This window comes from Platalea leucorodia (genome assembly GCF_965183815.1).
Source record: "Platalea leucorodia genome assembly, chromosome: 12".
NCBI classification, from domain to species: domain Eukaryota; kingdom Metazoa; phylum Chordata; class Aves; order Pelecaniformes; family Threskiornithidae; genus Platalea; species Platalea leucorodia.
Genome location: NC_138834.1, coordinates 8,170,786 through 8,184,320, shown reverse-complemented (window position 1 = coordinate 8,184,320; position 13,535 = coordinate 8,170,786). Strand labels below are relative to the sequence as shown.

General features: G+C 50.5%; 1 protein-coding gene across 1 annotated transcript; it reads left to right on the top strand.

Annotated features, from left to right (window-relative positions):
- Window positions 1-578: 578 nt before the first annotated feature.
- TMEM116 (transmembrane protein 116) lies at window positions 579-13,026 on the top strand. Its single transcript, XM_082324951.1, has 10 exons — window positions 579-619; window positions 741-804; window positions 4,639-4,770; window positions 8,744-8,848; window positions 10,405-10,454; window positions 10,893-10,976; window positions 11,056-11,194; window positions 11,674-11,818; window positions 11,928-12,001; window positions 12,546-13,026. The coding sequence occupies exons 1-10, from the start codon at window positions 606-608 to the stop codon at window positions 12,744-12,746; spliced, it is 1,008 nt and encodes a 335-aa protein (XP_082181077.1). The 5' UTR covers window positions 579-605; the 3' UTR covers window positions 12,747-13,026.
- The last annotated feature ends 509 nt before the right edge of the window (window positions 13,027-13,535 follow it).

The window sequence follows — 13,535 nt, the reverse complement described above, 5'->3', positions numbered from 1 at the left end:
GAGCCCTCCCGCCAGGGCTGGGTCGGGCTCTGCATCCCGCTGGGGGTGCACGGCGGCGGAGGCGCCGATCCCCCGGGACCGCTGTTCCCCTGCGGCTCCGGTCCCCCCTCTCTACCACCGGGCGCTGCCCGCAGCCGGCCCCGACGGCGGGGGCCGGGCCCGGGGCGGGCCGGGCGCGGGGTGGCCCCGGGGCGGAGCGCGGGCGGTGCCCGCGGCCCCGGGAGCGGTGCGGCGGCGGCGGCGGGTACCCATGGCCCTCCCGGCGGAGGCGGCCCGCCTGGACGGGGGCTGGCAGGAGGTGAGCGAGCCCCGCCGGCACCGGGACCCCCGGGGGCAGCGGCTCTCCCCCCTCCCGGGACCCTGCCCGTCCCCTCCGGGACCCAGCCCTGCGCCCCGCTCCGTGCCCTGCGGCACCGGCAGCCCTGCCCGCTCCTCTCCGGGGCTGCGGGCTGGGACCGGCCCCCCGGCCCCCCGGCCCGTGGCCGCCCGCGGAGCCGCTGCCGTGCCTGCGGGCGCTCCCCGCCCTGCGTGGGGCCGCGTCCCGCTGAGCTCGCACCCCTCCTTCTCCCCAGGTCTACTCGGCTCTCCAGTGGATACACTTCACCATGGCCATGCTCAGGTACAACGGGATGCCGGGATGGAGTTACTATTGCAACGACGATTTTCTCTGGAAAAAGAGAAATCGGTTATCCCAGCGAGGCAGACGTGCTCCTGTTCCAACCTGTGCTTTGTTTCCCCAGTGTTATTGGTTCCAGCTCAATTATTGCCTACGCCGTCTTTCAAAATGCAGTGCGGTCCCCCGAGGTAAGGTCTGTGCCTCCTTCTCCCTCCCTAAGTCGAGGTGTCGGTACCTTGCAGATAGGTTGTGTGTGTAGCGAAGACCCGCATGGGTCAGGAGCAACTGCAGGTCTCAGGTTTATGTGGTTAAACCTTGTTTAAGAGCTGGAAGGCAAAGGGCTTGCCAAGAGTTTGGCATTTTGTCGGTGATACGAGTTGAAGGGACTAACCTTGAACTGCCTCTACATAGGGAGAAGCAGGTTCCTTAGCCCCGTGCTTTCTGCCGCTCCGGGAAAGCCCTCCAGTCGTTCAGACGCATCCTGGGAACAGGGATCTGTTAGCGCATCCTCCTCTGTGGGACAAAACGCCTGGAGGGCTGAGGGGCTGTGTACAGAGCTGCTGAAGCGCAAGTTGGAGGTGCATCTGTAGGAAATTTATTTACAGGTGTCCGTTGTTGGGTATTTCTGAGTGGTTTTTCCAGGCAGGTGCGCTACTAAAACTGATAAAACTGAAAGATGCTGCAGAGTTCAGACGAGAGGAGCCCAGGCTGAGCAGCGGTTCGTTGTGTTGGGCTCCGCAGTGGGGCTTTGAAAGATTCACCCTGGCTGCACGCAGGAGCCACCAACATTTGTAATGCTGAAGCAGCGGGAGTCGGGTGCAGACTTCCCTCGGGGTGGGACTGTCCGCACGTGCGCTGCGGGTCTGACATGGACGCGGTGCCCGGCACGTCCCGAGCGCATCACGCGTGCAGGTCGCGTGTGCAAGGAACCCCGTGCGTCTGGGATGTATCAGAGGTGCTGAGCGGGTGGCTGGCACATGCGCAGTAACCGTAGACCTCCATCCCAAGCCTGCCAGGCTTTTGCTGTTCACCTGCAGTCCCTCTGTCCGTCCAGGACTTACCGGAGGCAGTGCACAGAGCTGACCTGTGTGAAGCTGGGGTTCGTTGTCCAGGATTTGCAGATGTCTGGCAGCCTGGTCTGTGGACCACGCAGATAACAGGTTACTGCTGGGAGCAGTAGGACAGCAGAGCTGGCAGCTGTGTTGTAACAAAGCTGTATTTGCACTTCCCTCGTCTTCAGTGTTCTTTGTACATCGTGGGTTTGATCCGCAGCCCAGAGAACAGGGCTTCCAGGGAATGCAGCGAGTTATCCCCAGAGAAGGCAGGCATGCAGTGAAGCAAACAACTGACATGTTGTTGGATGAAGTAGGGCAGGGAGCAGAACATGAGTCCAAGTTTGCAGGGCAAATTTGCACCCCTTACAACGTGCAGGGCAGTCTTGCTCCCAGGCAGCCAGCCTCCTGGAGACGCTCTGCCCAGCACATCGAGAGTGAGCTGCGGAGATCTCCGTGCATTCCCGGGGAGAAATGAAGGCTGGGACTTTGCCTTAGTGCCAGGATGGAAAACCTGCCTGAGCTTGTGCTGCGCAAGGTGCGTATCAAAGGCTCCCTCTACCGCGTCTCCTGCACCTGGAGAGCTCCAGCCACAGTTCTCTCCTGGGGTCCTCCACTCTGGTGTGATATGGAGCTGGGGGTGGCAGGTGTCCCGGTGTGACTCAGCAGCCTCGGCCCGTTTGCTTCCATGGCTGGAAGTCTGCATTACTCAGGAGCCCTTGTGCTATTAGTCATATGATGCGGCTGTGGCTTGGGCTGCTTGTGAGCCACACATGGCTCCAAGTCACAGATGGACCCTTCCTGCTTGAGGGACTCCAGATGTGTCTGCTCAGATTATTTCTGCAAATCCGGATAGGAGGGATGGATACCAGCTGGAGCAACTTGTCTGCATCGGGCTTCCAGGCTCTTGTTCTGCTGCCAGGGGAGATCTGTTGCTGGTGTTTCAAAAGTGGCAAAATCTTCAGTAACTTCCCCATCGCCTTGTCCCCATGTTTCTGGTCTTAAGTGGAAATTTGTAAACAAAGGGGCTGGAAGAGATCCGTATCAAAGCTTGCCACAAACGGTTTATTCCCTGAGTCATGAGGCTCCAGAGTAAAATGTTTAAAAATAAACAGCTCTGGAGGCTGGGAGGAGAACAATGTTATAAACACGTCCCCTCCTGCCCCCAGCCTAGGAAATCAAATATTGCATTCTTGAGGCTTGTTTTCTGTCTCTATGGGGTCAATGAAACTCTTCAGCCTGAGCTAAATCATTCAGAAGAGATGACGGCAAGCAACGAACAGAGAATTTCCTCTGTCATGTCAACAGGTTCTGTGCAGGCAGATGTCCCTGGGCAGCGGCCAAGCAGAGCTAAATCAACATGTATGCTCCAGCCTGGCAGCTCATCTGAATCATTACGTCCTTACATTCCCTTCCTCTATTTTGTAAATACCATTTGTTTGGTTTTTTTTTTCTTTTCCCTTTTGCAAGGAAGAGCCATGCTGCCTTTCACTTATCACTATGTCACCTACTTCTTTATTTAGGTCTGTGCCAAAATAGCTCCTCAACCAACCAGTGGTGCCTCGCTCCGAGGACACTTGTTGCTAGAGAAAGGGGTCTCCTGTTTGATTGCAAAAGCTGCTGCTTTGCTTATTTTAGAGCTGCTTGGTTTTAACCTGCAGTGCTTGCAAACTGGACGACGTCCCCAGCCTGTCATGCCTATGGCTGGGGCTTCAATTCTGCACCAGCAAGGAGCAGCCTGGTTAAAAAAGGCATCCGTAAACGTAATGACATACAAACTAGCTCCAGATATTTAGCTAGCAACAGCAGTTTGATTTACTGTGTTGCTGGGCTGGATGGTACAAATACGGAACTGGTTGGACAAGAATGTTGGAGGAGAGAAATCCTGCAGAAGGCAGAGGACCTGCCGTGCTGCTGCGTGGCGGTGGGGGGCCCGGGAGGACGCCGGGCAGATCTCCCTCAAACTATGGCATAAGGACAGACCTGGTTCAATCAGATCTACCTTACTGCTTATCAGTCTTGCTAAGCTCTTTCTCGGTGCTCACAGGAACAAGACAAGTATCACACAACGCGATGGGTGGCAAACATTTACTTGAAGGACAATATTGAGGCAAATCTCACCAAAAGCTCAGTTCCATGAAAAAAATCTTAAAATCAAGGCCTCCTGAAATGTTTTTGTGCTGTGTTTAGCATTATAATTTCCTGTAGGGAAAAAAAAAATGCCATCATTTTCTCTCCAGGATGCTGAAAATTAGGTACCAAAGACTACAATTAAGAATCTAGATAATTAGGCTGCTTTTCCAGAGTGTCTGCTCTCCCACTAACAACAAAAATGTTGGCCAGAAGTTTGCACAAATGTTTTCCTACAGTGTTTACAGTCCTTTTGGCCAGTGCACACAGGCTGGAAATGGGCTGGAAACGGCCATTAGAGGGGACGTGACTCTGTTCCAGTGAAGATGCAGCAGAGCGACTGGTGGCTCTCATAGTGAAAGTTAATCTGGCATGTAAAATAGATTCAGCCTTAGTCACCAACTGAAATGACATGAAACACATAGGAAAAATGTCTGTTTCGAGTTATTTCAGAACTGAAGAAGGGTTTGTATTTAGCAGAAGTTTAATTTCTCTGTCAGTTGATTTAGCAAATAACATTGCTTCTCCCTGCCAACCTATCCCATCCTACAAAGCTGTAATATTGTGGACCTTTGAGATATTTTCTGTAAGAGTTGATGCTGCTCTTGGATCCTGGGGTGATGCTGGTGGCAGAAAGGGTGATTAGAGCGGGGTATCTGCCTTGAAACAGCTCCGGAGAGTAAGAATCAGCATGGCTTTTGTCTGCAAGGAGAGCTGCCCTGCCAGAAGAGCCAGGGGATGAAAGCATATCTAGACGAGGGGGTAAAGCTGCCGCTGTAGGTGGTCACGGGAGTGTTGTGACCATTGCCCAGACCTGCTGACCCATTTCACTTTTCCCAGGTTCGTCCACTTTTCTACCTGAGCCTCTACGACCTATTTCTGGGCATGTGCTGGCTCACCGGGGCGCTTCTCTATAGCACACCGACCGCCAAGCAGGATCTCATCTGCTATAACCTGCAAACGACAGGACAAGTGAGTAGCCTCGGCATTGCCATTCCTGCTGTTACTGCGCACCCTTTGCCGTAATGAGCCTCGCCGGTGATCGGAGCGTGGCCGTGGGGGACTGTTTCTGGACAGGCTTTGGCAGAGACTCCCCGTGTGAACTTGACTTATCAGATCTCTTCGCCTTGTGTGTAAAACAGAGATAACAATGCTTGGTTTTAGGTACATCTGGTTTCGGAGAGGCAATGAGGAAGGCAAAGAGAGCATGGGATTTTGTGGTTGCCACGTTTGGGTTGCTTGTGTAAAGTGAGTAGATGGGTCTTCATCTATTTCCCGTTGGACCCGTGCCGACAGTGATCTCTGTGCCTCTCACATGGCAGCTTTTCTATTCCTCTTCACGCTTCCTCCGTCCTGGGCAGGAACAGACACATTCTGCAATTTGCTTGAGCTCAGACTTACAACATTGCTCATATAAACAGCCCTGCTCTTGCTGACCTGGCCCTGTTCTCTCTCAAACCACCCTAAGGATGCTCAGGGGCTGCTCTGTTGGTGCAAGCTCAGTCTTGTGCCCCAGCGATTCGGCTGCTTTCCAGCTGATTCCGTGTGCTGGAGACTAATTGGAGCGGAGTGAGTGAAATACCGTTTTCCTGACAGTTTGCTTTTGTCTCACCGAGTTCCCATTTCAGCATTAGGATTTGTAAATCGCTGCTCTTGAAAAACTCTGCAGGGTACGGCCAAGCTTGAGCCAGAGCGGTGGTTCACTAGCGGTGATCTCTGGGCTTAACAGTTTCCTTCTAAATGACCCACAAAAACTTGGCTGGGAAGAACAAGTGGCTGTCGGGAGCCTTGATGTGTGTTGTGTGGGCTCAGGCAGCTCCCTATGAGCGTGATGGTACCCGCAGATAGGAACTGAAACATCTTCGCTGAGCGGCAGCATCTGAAGCTGGAGAGGCTCCCCACCTACCTCGCAGAGGGCAGGGAAGTAGCTGCGTGTGCGGTATGGAAGTGGCGTTGTGTGTCTGGGGATGGCTGCTGTTTCAACAGCTGTTCTTGTGGGTAAAACCGTAATATTTGTGATGGTGAGAGCAGCTGTTCCGCTCCTGGCTTATCTCTGGTTTCTCTAGCTCCCCTGTGCCGCTGTGGAAGCACCGCAATATGTTCACGTCGAGAGAGGAAACGGGGGGGGTGTAGCTGGGCCACTTGGGAATGACGCAGAACAATGTCAAAGATTTTTTTTTTAGATGATGGTACAGGGGCAAATGAGAAAAGCCTGGGAGAGGCTTTTCACAGCTGGAAGGTGGAAGGAGCATGCGGGACTGAGGGTGTTTCTGAGCTGTTTCCCTTGCAGCTTTGCCTGGAGGAGAGTTCTTAATGCTGGTGTGATCTTTTTATGGCCTGGAGAAGACAGGCTGCACTGCTAGAGGAGAAATAGGTTGGATATAGACAGTGTGCCCTCATTTCTCAGCAGAGACACTGGGAGCATCCTATGCTCCCATGCATTTCTGACTCTTTTCTGCCCTTGCTTTTCCAGCCTGTGGCCATGCTTCTCAGAGACACCAGCAAGGGCTGGGGGCAAGGCGCGAGCTTTACTTTTACACTGGGAAAGGCAGCGTGGGTAGGCAGAGGTGGCCTTGGGCAAGTCCTTACAGGACTTACCGCTGCCTCAGCCCCATGGGGGACAGCCAGGGTGCTGTGGTGGGGTGTGCAGGGTGCCTGCCACATCCCGACCTCAGCCACAGGGCCACCGGGCTTGCCTCCTGCGTGCCGCCAGCAGATCACTCCCGGCCGGGAGGCTGCCAGGGTGGCAGAGCCGGCTTGCCTCTGGCAGGAGTTGTCACTGCTGTTTGCTCTGGAATAAATTAAAACAAACGGAGCACTTGCCATAGCAACCGTGCCTGCATGGTGCACGTGACACGGTGCAGGACACCTTACTAAACACCCCAGCAATGCCCTTGTGTGGTGGGAACACCTTGTGTGTAAGCAGGAGCCAGTAACAGGTTTAACCAGCGGGTTCTGCAGAGCATAAGTGATCTGTAACCAAATGAAATGAGTAAATGTCTCCTGGCCGCATTCTGCCCGTGCTGAGCGGAGAAGTCTCGCAAGGGTTGCATTCCTGGGTGTCTCATAAACACGCGCGGCTTCTTTGCCCACGAACACCTAGAAGATGTAAAATGCACTGAACGACAAGGGTGAGGACAGGCCCGGGACTGCTCAGCAGTGGTGTTTGCAGATGGCAGCCCTTGGAGACACTCACACCACAGTCCATGTGATGTGGTTGTCTCAAGGGATTGCCTTAGGAGCAGGACAATATTTTGCATTATTCAGCCTGCTTACCATCACTTTATCACCAAGGCCTGTCGTTGCAGCGGTTGGAACTCCCCTAACATCCATACCATGTCGTAAAGGAGGAGATTGCTTTGTTTCTTGGACTTTCCCTGTTTCAGCCCCACACTCTTGGTTGATATTAAGTGTAAATACTGCTCCCTTCTGCTGTCCCTTGACTTTGTTCTCTCCTCCTCCCTGTCTTGCCTTTGCATTACAATAATAAAGTCCAGGATAGAGATTGTGGTTATAATTGCACAATTCCCCCACATTCTTCCAGTTCAGTTCCAGTGGCCTAATAATGTCCTGGCAGGCTCCGCTCCCGCTGGTGAGCACAATGGGGAGCAACAGAAGTGCTATAATGAGGGACTCTCATGTCCCCGGCCCCTGCTTTATCTCCTCATGGTGAGCGCTGCAGGGCTGTCCACAGCCCCGAAGCTGGGGCTCAGGAGAGCAGAAGTCCCTTCACTTTCTGCTGGCAACTTCACAAGTGGCTTTTGCTTCCCTCTTCCAAAAAAGAAGGCAGTGCTGACATTTTGTGAGCCTCTCTAAGGCGTTTTGAAGTGCAAGAGAACGATCTTTGTGGGCTGTTTTGATGACCTTCCCTGGAAGTAATTGAGGAAGGGCAACAAACCCTCATTAAACCTTGTCTAATGAGCTGGAAAGTCACTGTAAAGTTCCTGCTGCAATGTCGCAGCCCCTTGGACTCAGCCTCTTGAGTCAGCCAAGAGCGTTTGCAACCTCAGTGAAGGAGACCAAGTTTATTTAGTGACTACTTTCCCAGACTTAGATGATACCAGGGCGGCAAACCTGTGCTACTTGCCTCTTTGGCAAAGGATAGCAAATCCACAGAAAAATTCACTCGTCCAGCCCTTCCTCTGTGCCTTTGCCGCTGAAGCATCTGTTTCCTGTAACAAACACAGCCTGCGCTTATGTATAATATGATTAGGCAGCACTGTTTATACTTGACTGCCTGGAGCAACCATGGATTCAGAAACAAATACAAGACAGATTTGGGTTTTTTTACAGGAAATTTTAGATATTTGGTCTCATCTCAAGCTGGAATCAAGGGCTGTGAAACTCTCAGTGGGAAACAGTGTTCTGTATCTTTTCTTTCCTCCTTTTTCCCATGGAGAGAAAAGGGCTCCTGGGATGTTAATTCAGGCTTAGCGCAGATATTCTCTGCCCTCACTTTCTTCTTTAAATATACTGTTGTTTTCTGTTTCCATTAATTCACCATGTAGTAAGCTTATTACGTGAGAAGCAAATCGAAGTGCCGCATCTGTGTTGTGTTTCCTAATGGATGTAGCATACAGAGGGTCAAAGTGCTTTTGAACCCTTTGTTGCCAGGATTTTGGGCCAAAAAATGAGCCAAGTCACAAAGATTTGTATTTCTAAGACAGTCTGCTGTCATTAGTTCTCCTGCCCCTGGTTTGGGGCCAAAGTGAAGCTGCCTTTGTGCTGTCTAAGGTGGGAACCCCTCCTCTACCCGCCTCTTCCCAGTTGGTGTCCCACTGCAACCCAGTAGACATGAGCACAGGGGCTGCGCAGGGACCCTCACCTTTGGCAGTCCGCTACACTGTTTAGCATCTGGCCCATGGGCTTTGGGTTCATCAGCGATGAACTAGAAGTGCTACAGAAACCATTATTATAGGACTGAAATACTCTCTGTATTTCTCAGATATTCTACGTGGCCTCTTTTCTATACACTGTCAACTACACCTGGCATCTGTACATGGACCTAAAGATGAAGTACAACCAGAACCTTCACAGGATGCCCCCCCAGGTGAGTAGGACTGACACGCAACCACTGTTGGGTACCAAGGTCTAACTGTGTGGTTGTGGTGGGGTGTAGGAGGTGCATACATAACAGTATATCTCACCACAAGGACTTTGAAGACCCTTCTGCCCTACGGCTGTGTGAATTGACCTATCTTGCCCAGTGAGGTCAGCAGAGATACAGCAAGGTCTGCTGTAGGATCTCGGTGGAAGATTAGGCTTGCAAGACCAAAGCAGGCAAAGGCCAATGGCAGTGTACATCTCAGAGCAGAGAAAGCTCAGGACTGGGTATTGGTGAAGTTCTTCTGCAGTTAGAAGAACAGCAATTTGCACTAGCTGAGTAACTGGTTTGTTGCTGTCACTGCCTTCTGCCAGTGCACAGCAGAGGGGACGAGAAAGCAGGGGGTGCCTGAACAGTCTGGAACTGAGAACTGACAATCTCAGTCCTTCCCAGGTATCATACAGCGTTCAAGAGCGTCAGTAAGTACTGCAAGAGTTTGCGATAGGAGGTGTGACGGAAGTGAGCTGGTGATAAAAGGACCAGTTGGCTCTGTGAACAGTGGCCAGTCCTCACTTCATCGTCACTGGCCTTTACAAAAGCCCTTTGGGGAACCAGTGTAATCGCTGGGAACCGAGGAACAAGGACATAGTACTCAGAGAAATACTCTCTGCGTTGCAGGCTAAACAAACACTTCACGTACCGCATGACCAAAATCTCTCCTTGCAGTTGTTCCGTTCCTCTCACCTGGCTAAACAGTGAGGCACCGTCATTGCTGTCACCGGTGTGTTGCTCCTGATTTATTGCTGCAAGACAACAGATTCCTTATGCAGCTCTTCCCATTGAACCCATCAGCCCCATTTCCTTATATAGCCTTTTTCTTCCTCAGAGATTTGCTGTGCACAGCAAATTTTGTATACCAGGTACACCATGTGTCGGTTTGGGAGCAGCAGGCTGGGCAGATCAGTCTATATTTCAATTGCTCTTGTCCACAGTGTTTGGATCTACTTGTAGGACTGGTTTCCTTCTTGCTGGCCCCCAATTCGAAACATAGCACCTACCATAAGTTCCCCACCACTACAGCTGTGCCCAGGGTGTATTGTCGTAGCCGGTGTGTGGATGCCAGCTGCCAAAGTACGTTTCCTGGTGAGCAGAGGCCAGGACACTCCAAATTGCCTGTGTTTCTTCATCAGAACATGAAGTTTCTGAGGAACAGGGCCAGGTTAAGGGAATGAACAGTACAAAAAATGAGTAGGTTACACCAAAGGGCTCATCAAGTGTCTGCTCCTCGTCCAGTTCCAAGTTCCCTTCTCAAATCCTCTAGTCTTGAAGGAGAACAAGCCAATTAGCAGGTGGAAGCATTGGTTGTTTCTGTTGCGAATCAGCACAGAGCGAACTCTGCACTGTTGATTCAGTGCAAAGTGGAAACAAACATTTGTGCTCCGTCTGGGGATTAATCAGCGTTTGAAGAACCCTCAGCTGCTGAAGTGCTCCTTGGGAGCTGGTTCCTGTGAACCAGTGGCTGTACAGAAATGATATTTAATTAAGTTCTTTGGACTTTGCAGGTTGTAGATTATGCGGGTTGCATTGGCCGAATAGCAACGATCTCATCGAGGTAAGATTTCGTTCTCTCTGGCAGAATTATGTGGTTTTGGTAAACTGTAGTGTGCTGATCTCTGCTTCCTACTCATTCTGAAGCGAGCTTTACTAAAACCAGGGTGTTCGCCAGGTAGCTCATCAGGAACAGCAGGGTGAGCTAACGAACTCAGAGCAAGAGGCTCTGGATGTAAGGACCTTTCTCCAACCAAGTTAGTTATAACTATATTAACTACGTGTAGTTTTTCAGAAAGAGCTCCCTTTACCAATGTATTGCGTGCATGAATGAAAGTGCAGAAGTTAGTAAAGCTGGTAAAATACTCTTCCAGAGCAGTGTCGATAAAAACAATTTTAAAGTCCTCTGTAGTGACAGGAGAAAAACCAAGTAGTGTTTGGTTGGGGATGGGAGCAGTGCAGTGCGATAACTAATAACTGCTGTTGTCCTTTCTCGTCTTAGCCTGATCCCTTTCCTTCTCATGGTGCCTGTGTTTTGCCTGGGCAACAGCAGTAATTGCTACCAGAACTTCAGCCAGAAGCATGGGTAAGCTTCACGCATCTCAAACAGCCTCACTGCTTCTGAGTGACGGCAGGAGCTGAGGCTGTTCCCTTTCTCCCCACAGGTGTCTCTTGATGCACACAGAAATAGCCATGCCCACCAACGAGCCGCAGACCCTGAGCGGTTCTGTTTGCCGTGCGATGCATTTCTATGGCATTGGGGTCTTCCTCATTTCCTTTCTGATCAGCTTCATAGCCATTCTGGTAAGAAACATAGTCCTTGCACAGTAGCCGTTGCGCCCAGATGATCAGTGTGAGATTTTCCCCTTTTCATCTTTATGTCTTTGCTTGGATGGTACCAGCAGCGAGGCAATGTCAGGGGAAGAACGGTGTGGTGCTGCTTCCCTTGTGGAAGGGGTGGTAGGGGAGAGAAAATATCATTGTGCCACCATAAAAATCCATCTGGAGTCCTGTGTTCTGTCAATCCATCCCAAAAAGGATTTAGCAGGTAGAGAAGGCTCAGAGCATGGCAGCAGAGATGCATGGGTCAACAAGAGCCCAAATCAATTCAGAGTCTTCAGTTCAGAAAAGGTCACGTACAAAGCAACTGCTCTCTCCAGGGAGCGCACCGCTGCGTGAAAAGGTTGGATAGATTGAAAGGGGATACTCTGTCCTAGATGAAGAAGCCAGATCAGAGCGTATGCGCAAAGTACAAACAATGATGTATGCTTGTTCTTTTTTAGGTTATACTCAGTCAAGCCCGAGGTTTGTACAAAAGGTTTGTAAACTCCACGGGATTCCTGGGGGATCAGCAGTGGGCCATGATTAAGATGGTCGAACAACGAGTGGTTTTTTACCCCGTCGCATTCTTCTGCTGCTGGGCCCCAGGTTAGCAGAGAGCTGAGATATTTTCACAACATTCTCCTAAGATATAGTGCCTGGCAATGAAACTCAGAAGAGGTGGGGTTAAAGCCAAATTGTCCGTCCCTTTTCACAGCTGTCCTCCTTGGAATACTGAAGCTGACAGTGTCAACAAACAGCAAAATCTACATGGCTCTTCTAATTCTACAGGTAAATGTCTTCCTCTGCAACCTCCTATGTTTTGCCTTCTCTGCTTGAACAGAAAAAGGAGTGTTTGCCTGTTTCTAATCTCTGCTAGACAAAGCATGTTTGTAGCCGTGAAGATCATAAGTCTGGTTGATTTATGCTTTTCGTTGGTAAAGATCTTTGTTAGTTGTTTTATGTTTTTCAGAGGCTTGAAAAGGTCTCAGTAACTAAAATCACAGCACCATGGAAATTGTTGAAAATAGGACTAGAAAGGATCCCCAGAAATCAGTTCGTTTATTCCCTTTCTATGAAAGTCTCCAAATGCAATTCCTCCATGACTCTTGTCCAGGTGCTTGATGTGCTTGAGGCAGCATTTAGCAAAAGTTATTTTAATAACCGTGAGATTCCTATATCATGCAGGTGATAAAGGAATAAAAGTGGATAAAATCATGCTGGCAGTGGGAGGCTTGGCATAACATGCCAGGTTTGACAGCCGGGTAGGGAGCTGTGCGTGCTGTGCAGTGCTGGCTGACAAGGGAGCCCTGATCTCCCCTGTGGTCTCTCCCAGGCTCTGACAGCAGCTTCCCAGGGGCTTCTGAACTGCATCGTGTACGGCTGGACACAGCACGTCTTCCTCTCCCTCAAACGCAACGCCTGCCGGGACGTTGACACTCAGACTCCTCTCTTGCGCTCCCAGAAGAAGTTCTACGCCAGCACGCTCCCCACCAGCCCGACGGACGCAGAGGGGTCCACGTCCACCCTGCTCTGATGAATCCCTGCGTCGGAGGAGAACAGGCAGCATCCTAACGAGACCTCGTCGTGTTTTAGCAATGTCAGCCAGACCCGGTATCGGGCTGTCTGCTGCGAACTGTCTCGCCAGCAGCAAAGTTAGCTGTAGTGCTGGAGGAGCCTGAGCAGAGCTGTCGGAGACAGACACTTTCAGTGAAGATAGTTATTTATTTTACAGGTTTGTATGGATTGTAAATGGATTCTTTAAACATGGTAAATCTTTAGTGCGGACTTTCTCCTTATGGAAATATCTCTAGAAATGCAGCAAATTATATGTAACAGCTCAGAGATCTGGTACAGCTCCTTTGCGGGTAGGTGGTCAAAGGATGTTTTACTTCTCTAAGTATTTCCCATTACAAATTAACAGTAAAGCAAAGGTGAATATTTTTCAATCTCTGACTTTTAATTCACTATAAAAATAAGAACATGTACCATACTAATGGCCAACTGCAAGGAATGAGAAATTACAAGGCAGCATAGAAAAATCAGCGCTCACTTCTGTGCCTCGACTTTTTGCACATTTCCCTTCTGTTCTTCGTGCCAACTCCTGCTCAGCTACAACGCTCAGAAAAATAAGCTGCTTCAACCCAGTGGAGCATCTCTCCTGAACCAGGTGAGCAGGATTTTGCATGAATCTGTCTATACTCTTCTAGATGCTCAAGTGAATGATTTACTAAGGTGTCACCGTTCTATAGAAAATAAAACAGATCTTTAGCTGCATTGAAAACAACTCTCTAACTTTTACACTCTTTATTTTCAAACAGCTTCA